Consider the following 12,714-nt stretch of genomic DNA (forward strand, 5'->3'; position numbering starts at 1 on the left):
TCCTTGTTAACAGTTACATGTCAATTTGGATTGCCCTGTAAACGGGGCGACGTACTTTGCGGTGGTCGATGTACCTTCGAAGTGACCAGAAGTATTTCCATTAGTAACAACAGCAACCGAAACAACCATTTCATGCCTGCACAAGCGGTTTTGCACATTCACATTTCCACACATCTTAGTGTCCGGCAACAGCACGCAATTCACCTCTACAGATTTCTAGGGGTACCTGCAGCGAGTAGGAACCAAGAACGTCCGAACGGATCCGTACCATCCAAGAAGCAATAGTCTGGCAGCATGGTTTGTCCAGATGATCAAGGCCGCGCTCTGAAGTCCAGCCGATCCACATCACCCACACACCTTTAAGGCTTCCTCGTGTTGTACGGCAGCACTTCGCAAGCAACTACTGCAGAGGCACCCTCTGTTTTTGCTCTGGTGGAGATGCCTCAGAACTACGCTGGACCTGGTCACGCCCTCTGCTGTGGAGCAGATCGCGCAAAAGGAGTTCCAGGAAGCCATTCGACATTGGAGTTGAGTTCAGTGAAGGAGACTTCGTGTAAATGCGCAGGGCAGGTTTTGCCGTGGATAAAGGTTGTTCAGCGTCATTGTCCTTTCCCACGTAGGTCCATGCAATGACCCCTCGGTGTGTGCAAATAGGTTCGGCAGGGTAACGACAACGTCCATAAACCAGACTGACGACCGACTTGCACAATGAAGGCAACGCCACGATTGATAAAAGAGGTAACGCAGCTAAACCTCAGCGACTCCACGAGGACACGGTCCGCTAACTGCCTTCAAGCGTGGAATAGGCTAGCCTTGAAGGATAATCCCTCATCCTCATTAATTATTTTCAAACGTTCAGTTCTCCTGTTCATGAGCAGTTGATTTATATGACGATCGCTGTCTTCAGTTCCTTCTATCCAGTCCACTTCGAGTATTCTCGTTTATGTTCGTTCAGTTACGTCATGTCAGGCGATTTTTTGTGTTCAATTTTATTGATTGCATATGTGACACTTCGTCATCCCTTCGCCCATTTACTCACCTGTTTGCATATATTATTCAATTTCGATTAATTCCATTGGTTACTTCCTATCGCCAACTCCCTGTATGTGTCTGTACTGTTTTCTTGTATTTCATAATTGATTGTATTTCCTTGTATTGCACACCTGCACTTTGCTAATTGCTTCTGTTATTTTGCATTACATTTATGTATATTTTAACAAGAGGTCCCAATGCAATGTTCACACTGAGGCATCTTTTGTTGTATACCTTTCTCCATAGGTAATCCCCTCCTCACGTGACGTTCAATAAACTCAACTCAAACCGGGACTCGACGGCGCATACGCAAGGTTCTAGAGTTATTTCCTGGATCAGAACTTCAGATCAAGCTGTCGGCTACGTGATCGATTGTGGTTCGACAACCACCGCTCGGTAATCAACGGCATATGGTCTGAAAAGTGACGGCACAAGGTGGTGATAGTGCAAGTGCGGTGCTTTGCCTGGCAAGAACATTGGAGAGTTTCGAGTCTGCGGCAAGTGCAAGGAGATGCTGATAAAGGTAACGCGACTGAGTTCGGCACAAGAGATTACGTGTACTGCTCGTGACTCTACATTTGCCACAGTTTATTTCCTTGCAGTAGATCTTAGTTGCGCCACGCCTTCAGTTCATGTGTATATCACGGTTCAAGCACGACAGTCGACTATTTGGCATCAAAGGGCTAGTGGTCCAAGTCACCATTGACGTCAAAACGACTTCGTTTACTGAGTAAATCTGTGACCCCCACTTCAATTTCACATAAAATTTAAGCACGGAAGCTGCAATTAACATCATCCCATTAGCAATTAGCACTCGCAGTGTTAAGGACCTCTCGACTTTTTTCACATGGTAGTTGTACGAGTCCTGCCTGAGGCATGTTGTAGTAGGAAACTCAATTATTACCACATGGGGCTTTTTAACGTGCACCTAAATCCCAGTACACAAGCATTTTCGCATTTCACTTCAAGTGAAATGCGGCCATTATGGCCTAAGCTACCCCAAAATGTACTCCACCCAACACAACCCGAGGATACATAATCAATGAGTTTACGAAATTATATAACGTTTTCTATTGAACTTCAATCATACAAAGCTGATACAGGGCAAATGGGAACTTTATATTCTTCTCATTGTGTTCCTATTTTCGCTCACGAAACTCTTTTCAAGGAATATGTTCAATGATTCACGTGAATGATCGCCATATAGTGGTAAAGCATAGCTCACGGATCATATAGCTCACGACACTATGCAGGTTCTCGTGCTTTATGCGTATAGTGTTCTATAGTCTCAGCCCACGGACAGGAAACCTATTGTACTTTTGTTCCAAATTGGAGTTTCATGTGGCACACATGAGGATTCGAACAAATAATCCCATTTCGATATAGTGACTATTCATGGGGAAATACGAATCGAATAAAGTATTATTCAATTTGTTATCAGAAATTTCAGAATACTTGGACACCCGTTGCAAACTGATGCAATACTACGAAAAGAAAAGAAGCATTACCGCACAGTGCATACCTGGCCAAATATTTGAGGTTGTCTGGAGACAGCTGGCTGTTCTGCTTCCTTAGGAGCTTTTAAGGGATAATGAGCCGCGGGTTCGGCCAAGTAGGGCGACATAAAACCGCTTCGTAGAACGCCTGCAAAGATTCGTGTATAAAATGATCTCGCTTAGCTACTTGCAGCTCACAACACAGATTCCCCTCTGAGTGGGAGGACGCAGTTTGTATTCCACCTTGAATTGAAGCAGAGGTATTGCATCGCTAAACCATTACAGTTGACTTCCAATACCTCAACACCGGTATATTCGATGCTTCGGTAATTTGATCTCGGCCAAAGGTCCTAGGCAGTGTCCATGAATTATTATGGGCCCCAAACTTTTGCTCTTTATATCCTGAAACTTGCCTTGGCCGGACTAGTCAGCGTATACTTGCATGACCCCTTTTAGTTAGCCCAATAACGACCCCTTTAGAGGCAGCATCTGTCTTGGTGGAGCCTAGGGCCAGGTGAGTGCTTTCAACACAGGTCACCTGCCATTATAAACACGTATTTTTCTATGGTCTGCCCTAGCAAACTTTTGGAACGGTAACCAAAGGTCACAATGACTGTTTGCCGTACTTACCAGTTATAATATGTGCCTCTTTTTATATATTGGGTTGGAAATTGCCAGCGCAGTGCTATTGACCATCAAACCAAACCTACCATTTTGTATGTTTTGCCTCGAAACAAGAAAGTATTGCACGATGTGACCAGTTTTCTAAGATCAGCTTCGTTGCAATACACATTAAAGCCTTGTCCATTTTTCTTGTGAAAGAAATCGGGTGCGTGTTAGATTTGTACATTGTATAGAATCTTCATGGTCATTTCCATGTTACATGCCATTTTACGACTCACAGAAACGGCGTGCACTTCTGATTCAAGGGCATGTTAGAATTGGGAAAATACTGCCATATTAAACGGCACTATTTCTGCACCTTGTTCATTTTGACCTCATGGCTAATTTGACCAATTTTCTTGGTGTCATGAGGGTCGCATTAATAGAAGCCTATTGTATCGCTTTTCATGCACAGATGCAGAGAATGTACCGCACCAGCAGCATTTCTGAAACACAAGCTCAACATTGCTACATATCATATTTAAGAGCAGCTGAAATATCAAGTTGGACCATGCTTTACACCAGCACCGTGTAAGTAACTCTGAAGAGAAGCAAAAGGTTACATGTTTTTTTTGCAGCTACCCATGCCAACCTTATCCATAATAATGTATGTGATATAGTAAAGATGTTAATCTAGTTCAACCGCACTTCACTGGCTGTGTTGCTTTAAAAAAGAAAGCACAGGCTTGCTTCTGGTAAAATGCTTTTTGGTATTGCATTGTGTTGCTTGTTGTTGCTTGTTTTCGATCCTATTTACTGCTGCGATACAATCTGAAGTATAAAAGAAAAACAACTTTACAACAATCGCGGTGTTAGATTCAATAGTAAGCGTAGAGAAGAATATTCACTACCACTGTTATCACCTGACAAGGTAACCAAAGCAAAACGGGAGGTTCTTAAGCTCTCCAAGTCAGTCTTGTTATGTGGACTATGACTTGAAATGTGAATATGCCCCGGTGCTTGCTGGAAATCTTCACCACTCCTATGGTCTTGGCCAGCAGGAATCATCGTTTTGAATCCACCTGGTTTCAAGTACTGAACATAACTGGAGACCATGATTGCTCAAACAGCCTGTGCTGACGTCACTGATAAGACATTATTGTACTCACCTTAGTGCAGCAGCGTCGAACTCTTGAGGCCTGTTTGTGACAGCCATCACGAGAATCCACTCTTCATTCCTTGTGTGGAGCTGCACAAGAGAGCATTACACTCAGCCAAACTCAAGTGGATTACGTGTCTTCATGAGCAAGCTACAATGACTGCGTGGATACAATCAGTATGCTCCAATTCTCGCCAGTACTGTAGGCAGTTTACGTTGACAGCTAAGACCACTGTGAGCCGCAGCAATGTAACACGCCTTGAACTGCCTGGAGGGCGTCTCTGTAACACGACATCCCCTCGTGATGAAAAGGAGAAGCTGAGAAATGCACATATTGTAATTGCTTTAGCGCTGAGCGCGCAAACCTACTAAACAATGTTACTTACATAAACCGCGTGAAAAGTGTCAATCTGTTTCCCTGCGAGCTGACAATCTTCTCATTATGTTTCTAAACCTTCTAGTGGGACACCATCTTGGTTACACAGGAATATAGCCTGTGTCGTTTCTGACTTTGAGGCTGTTCTTGCGGAGCTCTTTGCTTAGCTGTCTACTTAGCCATTTACTGTCAGTATTGGAACACAGTTCATAAGACATGTTACAGTGTACAAAAAACTAGTAAAGAGGGGCAGAGGCAAAACACTGACAACAAACGGCACAGTACTGGAACACCTTGCTTTCTAAATCGCCAAATAAATGCCGATAGGAGTGTTTGTATGTATAACCATTGACGATCGCTGGCCAAAACCAGCAGCCTTAACAGCTTATTGGTCAAGGCGACGAGAAGCGCGGAGAAATAGTTCACTGCGTGTTAACCAATGGGGCTGCGTCTTCTGTTACCTGACTGTAGTAAGCTGGTGTTTGCAGCCCCATACCTGTGGGGCTTTAATTCCAGTGCCACCACTATGTTGAAGTAGCACAGTTTCCAATCTACTCGACGCAACACATGTGCTAGCTCATTAAAATTACGGCCTGATTACTGCCCGAGCACAGCACAAGGCACAAACTTTCAAGAGCGACACTGAAGACGTCGTGGACCTTTGTAAACGAGTCAACGCCGCCATACCCGAAGCTAAGCGAATTCACCATATACCGAAAGGCATCGATGACGGCGTATTTCAGATGCTCCAAATTGGCGAGCTTATGCCAAAGCTACGAGGACTTAAGGAAAGCAACGCGCTTCGATTCGGCCCGCTCCGGGAAGCGACGACTCGTTGGCGAGCCTTCACAGCATGTACGACCCATCCTCATTCTTTAAGCGGGTCATGGACTTTGTGCGTGACGAAGCTGCCCGCCAACTTTCTTTAGTCACCTTCAATCAGGAGCCCACCTCCCGTCTTCCAAACACGCTCCGCAACCTCATTCCCGAAGAGGTCGCTCAAGTTGTCCCTTCCGCTCACCATCAGCCGCCTGCACCCGCGAATCTCAACTCTGCGCTGGCAGTACAGCCTGTCGCCACGCCTCTCACCTATGCGCAGCTAGTCCTACGTGTGGTCGCGCCTCTTACGTACGGGCAGGCAGCGCACAGGCGTACGCCGGCGTCTTTCTCAACCCAGTCGCAACCGGTGCCACCGGAAGCCCATGCTGCATCTTGGACCGCACCGAGAGGCAATCCTTGGTGGACGCTTGGCAATCGTTTCATCTGTTATTCTTGCTGCACTCATGGACATATCGGCCGATATTGCTGCCGTCGCCCTCAAGCGCTCGGCGACGCCTCTCGGCCCTTACAGTTCGACAGCCAGCCTTTCGCCAATACGCCGCTCCTTCCCCCCAATCATTTGCTCGTTCTGACCTCCCAGAATTTCCTTCGCGCCGCTCGCCATCCCCTCGCCGACGCTCGCTATGCCTAATGCGTCAGCAACTTGCACCACCTGACCAGGAAAACTGAACGTCGCCGTTGAAGAGGCCCATTCGAACTGTGTAAGTCCTCGCCCCTGTCCTGCTAACGTGGTCGAACTTTGTGTAGGTGTTCCTGCAATCGCTCTTATGGATACCGGCGCAGCCGTTTCTGTGATAGCCGCCAAACTGTGCCGGTCACTGCGCAAGGAGACCATGCCGCTTTCTGGACAGTCGCTTCGTACGGGAAGTGCGCAGCGCGTCGCTCCGTACGCAGCCTGTACATGTGCTTGTTCAGGCATTGTTTACATCGTCAATTGTATTGTTCTTCCCGCCTGCTCGCATGACTCCATGCTCGGATGGGACTTCTTATTTCGTCATAAAGTCGTGATCGACTGTGCACGCGCCGAAGTTGAATTTTGCCCTCTGTGTGACGCACCATTGCCCGAAGATCGCCCTTCTAAAGTTACCGCGCGCGAGGACAGATATTCCGCCTGGCTCTATCGCCCTCGTACCGCTCTCTTGCGATGCCGTCACTGATGCAACGGTCCTCTTCACACCTTCCCACGTCTTCACGAGTCCTAAATCTCTCGCACTAGCCTTCGCAACGCTTTACATCGGCCTGCAGATGCAGTAACATATACTTCTACAAACCCGCCTGTGCGACTTTTCCGTTCCTAGTTCGTGAATGCCTTGGCTTCTTGGAATTGCTCGACTCTTCGTCTTTGATTGACGTCCCTGGAGACTTGATGTCGACTCCGGCCAACCATCTTCGATTTCAGTTTTGAGGAGGCGCCCAGGGATACGCTCTCGAATGCCATCGCCGATACTCTCCCACCTGCCGAACGCGCCGACCTTCTTGATCCCGCATACTAAAAAGATCTTGCGCCAAATCAACACACATAAGAAAGACGACGACACCACGCGCGCGCACTAGGCATCATAGAGTAAAAGTATTATCAGAGTAGTATGCAAGATCGCCAACTAGCCCAGCAGTTAACTCTTTTAAACTATACTTCTTAATCTCCTGCGCCACTTTAGAATTTCATTCGGCGTTTCGCAAGCTCAACTGGGCCGGACGTCGCAAGTGCAGCACTACATTGTCACCGGTTCACATCAGCCATTACGTCAAGGACCTTACCGCGTCTCTGCCGCAGAACGTCGTGTCATTACCACTCAAGTCGAAGGTATGCTGCGACGTGACGTTACTCAACCTTCGCACACTCCGTGGGCATCTCCTGTCGGTCTAGTTCGAAAGAAGGATGGGTCTATTCCCTATTGCGTCGACTGCCGTCGGTTAAATAAGGTAACGCGCAAAGACGTCTATGCTTTACATCGCATCGACGACGCTCTCGACAGTCTTCAGGGAGCAGAATTCTTCTTGTCCATTGACTTGCGTTCATGGTACTGGCAGGTCCCGATGGCGGCGGCTGATTACCAAAAAACCGCATTCATTACGCTTGACGGCTTATATTAATTTATCGTGATGCCTTTCGGGCGTTGTAACGCCCCTGCCACGTCTGAACGACTCAAGGACAACACGCTGCGTGGCCTCAAGTGGTCTATATGTCTGTTACCTCGACGATGTCGTTTTCTCGCCTGATTTTGCGACTCATCTGCTCCGCCTCAGACATGTTTTGATCTGTATAACGAACGCTGACCTCCAACTCAACCTCAAAAAGTGCCGCTTCTTCGCGCGAGAGCTCCCCATATTAGGCTGTGTTATGTCCAAGCACGGGGTTCTACCCAATCCTGCAAAACTTCAAGCAGTCGCTGAGTTTCCAAAGCCTAAGACCATCAAAAAACTTTGAAGCTTTGTCGCCCTATGCTTATATTTCCAGCGCTTCGTTCGGAATTTCGCATAGATCATTACGCCATTGATCCAACTTCTACGCGGTGACGCCGCCCTCTCCTCCTGGTCCCCTGCATGACTCCGCTTTCGCTACGCTGCGTCGTCTTCTCACCTCCCCAACTACCTCCCCTCCCCAATAATGCCATGTCGACCCGCCAGCTGCACCTTAGGTACATACAGACGCCAGCGGGGTCGGTAGTGGCGCCGTCCTCGCCCAACAAGAGCGCGGCTACCCTGAATACGTAGTCGCCTATGCGAGTCGCACGCTGACGAAGCCTGAGGCCAATTATAGCGTTACCGAAGAAGTGTGTGGCTTTAGTATGGGCACATGGCAAGTTCTGACTTAACCTGTACGCGCGCCCATTCGACTTTGTCACAGATCAATATGCGCTTTGTTTGCTGGCCGACTTGAAAGATCCCACTGGCCGCCAAGCCTTTTGAGCACTACACATCCAGGAGTACAATATTCGCGTCTGATACCGCAGCGGGCGCACATACTCAGGAGCAGGCGCCCTGTCTCGTTCACCTTTACCTCCAGACTCGGCCTGCTGAAAAACTTCCGCACACTCCGTGTTATCTCTCGAGATGACTCCTTCGCGACCGCACAACGTCGTGACCCATGCATCGCTTCTCTTTTCGACTTTCTATCTGGATTACCGATCGTCCCTCTATTTCGAAACCTCCAAAGCCAAGCAGTTCATTTCGCCATTCGTGACCAGCCGCTCCACTGACGCAATTACGCTCGTGAAGGCAGTCGGTGGCTTCTGGTGATTCCCCGCAGCTTAAGCTTAGAAATCGGTGCCTCTTTCCACAACGATGCGCAGTGGCCATGCTGGAGTTTTCAAGACGTACGAACGAATTCGCCACCGCTACTACTGGCGCGGCATGTACAAATTTGTACAAAGGTTTGTTCGGTGCTGTCTTGACTGTCAACGCCGCAAATAGCCGCCTTTACACCCGTCTGGTGCTTTGCAGCCGCTCCCGTGTCCTGCCACACCCTTCGATCGCGTTGGAATCGACCTATTCGGCCCGCTTCCTATGACACCAGACGGCTATCGGTGAATCGTAGTTGCTGTTGACCATTTGACACGCTACTCCGACACTGCTGCTTTACTCAGTGCTACAGCGCGGGATGTAGCCTCTTTCGCCCTACGTCGCTTCATCCTTCGACACGGCGCACCTGGAGAACTCCTCCGCCGTCGAGGTCACGCCTTCCTCACTGAAGTCGTCGAATGTTTGCTTTCGGATTGCCGCATTATTCATCCGATAAGCACGTCGTACCATCCCCAGACTAACGGGCTCACAGAGCGATTTAACCGCACACTTGGTGAGATGTTCTCGATGTACGTGGCATCTGAACCTGGTAATTGGGACTGCATCCTTTAATTCATCATGTTCGCGTACAGCACCGCGATCCAGGCCACTACCGGATTTTCACCTTTATTCCTCCTGTTTGACCGCGAGCCTATTCATGCCATCGACACGCTCCTTCCATACCGTCCTGACGCACCGGATTGCTTCCAAACACCACCTACGATCAAGGTGTTCTTGCGTGGCTGTCAGTCCCTTTCCAAACGCCGGGGCTTTCCTCACAACTCGCCCCGAAATTCTAAGGGTCTGACCAACTCTTGGAGCGAACATCCCAGGGGAATTTTCTCGTTGAGACGCTGTCACCACCTGACAACTTCCGCCGGCATGGACGTGACTTTGTCCACGTCTCAAGCCCTACCACGACCCTCTTCCTCCCGATTCTTAAGACGCCAGCATGGTTCTTTTGATCTGGAGGAAAATTGTGGAAGAAGACGCGTCTCGCGGCACAACCTACTGGCGTGCACAACATCACCAGATGCCAGAGCAGAGGACGAGGTTCAACTCACAGGAGGAATTTCGTACGTTACAGGCGTCACCTGGCGCAGCACGCGGTAGGGCCCTGTGTATCGCGAAAGGAGCTTCTCTTAAAATCCGACGTGACGAGAGGGTGACCACAGGAGTACGAGCGCACCAGGCGAAAACTGTACGTCACGGTGGCTGGCGTTGTACTGACACTGCTGAGTGGTTTACGAGGCCGTCAGTTGAGTACAGGAAAGCTGGCGTGCATGGTCGGCGAGGGCGAGGGTGTCGCGCGCATACTCGCTTGTAGAGATTGCCGCACGAGGAAGTGCCATGTCAAGGGGCAAGGTCCGTTCGCGACTGTACAGTAGATAAAATGGAGGAAATCCGGCGGTGTCGCGCCGGGAAGAATTCTAAGCGAATGTGACGTAAGCAAGTCCACACCTGGTGGTCCTTGGAAACGTACTCGGACAGGATATCGGTCACAGTACGGTTTAACCGCTCCGTCAGGCCATTGGTTTGAGGATGGTATGAGGTAGTCAGCCTTTGTTGAATGGAGCTGGAACGCACAATGTCGGCGATAACTTTCGAGAGGAAGTTATGACCACGCTCAGTAAGCGGCTGTCGCGGGGCGCCATGAAGCAAGATAATGTCACGCAAGAGACAGCCCGCGAGGTCAGTGGCGCAATTGGTAGGGAGAGCCCGCGTGATAGCGTATCGGATGGCGTAATCAGTTGCGACGGCTAGCCATTTGTTCCCAGAGGGTGACGTTGTAAAGGGACCGAGGAGGTCTAATCAAACACAAAAGAGAGGTTCTACAGAGACGGTGATCGGCTGGAGATGACCGGCAAGTAGCACCCGAGTTGTTTGCCGACGCTGGCAGGGATCACAGGCAGCAACATAGCGTCGGACGGAGCGAGCGAGACCAGACGAATAGAAGTGGCGGCGGACGCGGTCGTACGGGCCGGTTACCCCGAGATGTCCTGCAGTGGATGCGTCATGCATCTCAAAGAGCACAGTCTGTCGCAGATGTTTTGGCACGACAAAAAGATCAGATCCGTCAGGGAGGAAGTTCCTTCGGTAGAGAATGCCGCCCTGGAGGACATATCGGTGAACAGGTGCTTCGGTAGGTGTAGAGCGCAGACGCTCGATGACTGCTTGCAGAGATAGGTCTCGGTACTGCTTATTGGCGATGTTAGTGAAGGCAGACGCAGAGAAATTGCCGTTGGCGGTACTACTGTCGGCGTCGTCAGGCTCATCGACCGGGTAGCAAGACAGGCAGTCAGCGTCCTTGTGTAGTCGGCCAGATTTATAGGTGACAGTATACGAATATTCTTGGAGGCGTAAGGCCCAGCGACCAAGTCTTCCTGTAGGATCTTTCAGTGAACATAACCAGCAAAGCGCGTGAGGGTCTGTGACAGCGGAAAAGGGTCAGTCATGTAAGTATGGGCGGAATTTCGCAACCGCCCAATCTAGGGCCAGACACTCACGCTCAGTGACGGAATATTTGCGCTAAGCGGGTGAGAGGAGCCTGCTCGCGTAAGCGATAACACGGTTGTGGCCGCGCTGGCGTTGTGCCAGTACTGCGCCAATTCCGTGACCGCTGGCATCAGTACGGACTTCGGTAGGAGCAGAAGAATCGAAATGGGCCAGAAGGGGAGGCGTTGTGAGCAGGTCGATTAGATGCGAGAATGCAGAGGCCTCGTTATCGGCCCACTGTAAAGCTCGGTTAGTGGTCGTGTTATGACGGCGATATTTTTCACGAAACGGCGAAAGTACGAACAAAAGCCGATGAAGCGGCGCACATCCTTGATACACTTCAGAACAGGGATGTGCGTAACAGCATGGAACTTGCTTGGGTCCGGCTGCACTTCGTTCGCGTCATAGAGATGTCCAAGGACAGTAATCTGGCGACGGCCGAATAGGCACTTCGATGCATTGAGTTACAGACCGGCCCGACGGAATACGTCTAGGAGTGCTGAGAGGCGCTCGAGGTTCGTAGCGAACGTTGGTGAATATACTATAACGTTGTGCAAGTAGCACAGGCACGTGGACCATTTGAAACCGTAAAGAAGGAAGTCCATCATGCGTTCAAAGTGGCAGGACCGTTACATAGACCAAACGGCATCACTTTGAGTTGATAAAGACCGCCGAATGTTAGAAAAGCAGTCTTCTCGCGGTCGAGATCGTCCACGGCAATCTGCCAGTAGCCGGAGCGAAGGTCAATACAGGAGAAATAGCGAGCACCGTGGAGGCAGACAAGTGCGCGATCAATCCGAGGTATGGTATGGTATTCCTTATGCGATGGCGCACACCCACTGTGGGGGATTGGCCAGATACGGGACACACTTCCTTTTTGGTAACCTTGTGAAGGTGCAAGTAATCCACGCAAAAGCGCAATGAGCCATCCTTTTTTTTACCAGTACAACAGGTGACGCCCAAGAACTACATACCGGTTCAATAATGTTGTTGACAAGCATTCTGCGAACTTCGGCGCGAATAACTAACTACGGCGTGAATGCTACTGAGTGATCCTCGAATGAGCAAAGCTGAGCCAGAGACATCCCGCGTGGCAGCACATATGTGGTCAAGCCAAAATTGACCACTGGCAGGCAGACGCAATTCGCCGTAATAGATAAAACTGTATGAGGTACTGTGATCCCGTGCGTAAGGAGGGCGTCTAGTATAGGAGCCGCGGTGTAGTGACCGTCGGGAACTGGTGGGGATGACACGAAGTCAACGTAAGTCTGTGCCGAAGGCGACTGAGGCGACTGGGTTGTGGTTCAGCGGGATCCAGAACAGGCAGGTCAAGGCGGAGTGTACTGGCAGAACAATCGATGAGAGCAGAATGTGTGGAGAGGACGCCTAAGCCGAGGATGATGGCGTGGGGACAGCGGGCGATGACTGAA

At 49.8% G+C, this 12,714-nt stretch overlaps 1 protein-coding gene across 1 annotated transcript in view; it reads right to left on the reverse strand.

Annotated features, from left to right (window-relative positions):
• Positions 1 to 3,707: 3,707 nt before the first annotated feature.
• The window catches only part of LOC126524111 (spastin-like), a 37,744-nt gene continuing 28,737 nt past the window's right edge, over positions 3,708 to 12,714 (reverse strand). The window contains exons 6-7 of the mRNA XM_050172471.1: positions 4,301 to 4,380; positions 3,708 to 3,732 (exon numbers count right to left, since the gene is read on the reverse strand). Of these exons, the coding sequence (XP_050028428.1) occupies positions 3,708 to 3,732; positions 4,301 to 4,380 (105 nt within the window). The remainder of the gene's footprint in view (positions 3,733 to 4,300; positions 4,381 to 12,714) is intronic.

The sequence above is a fragment of the Dermacentor andersoni genome, chromosome 3 (genome assembly GCF_023375885.2).
Source record: "Dermacentor andersoni chromosome 3, qqDerAnde1_hic_scaffold, whole genome shotgun sequence".
Lineage (NCBI taxonomy): Eukaryota > Metazoa > Arthropoda > Arachnida > Ixodida > Ixodidae > Dermacentor > Dermacentor andersoni.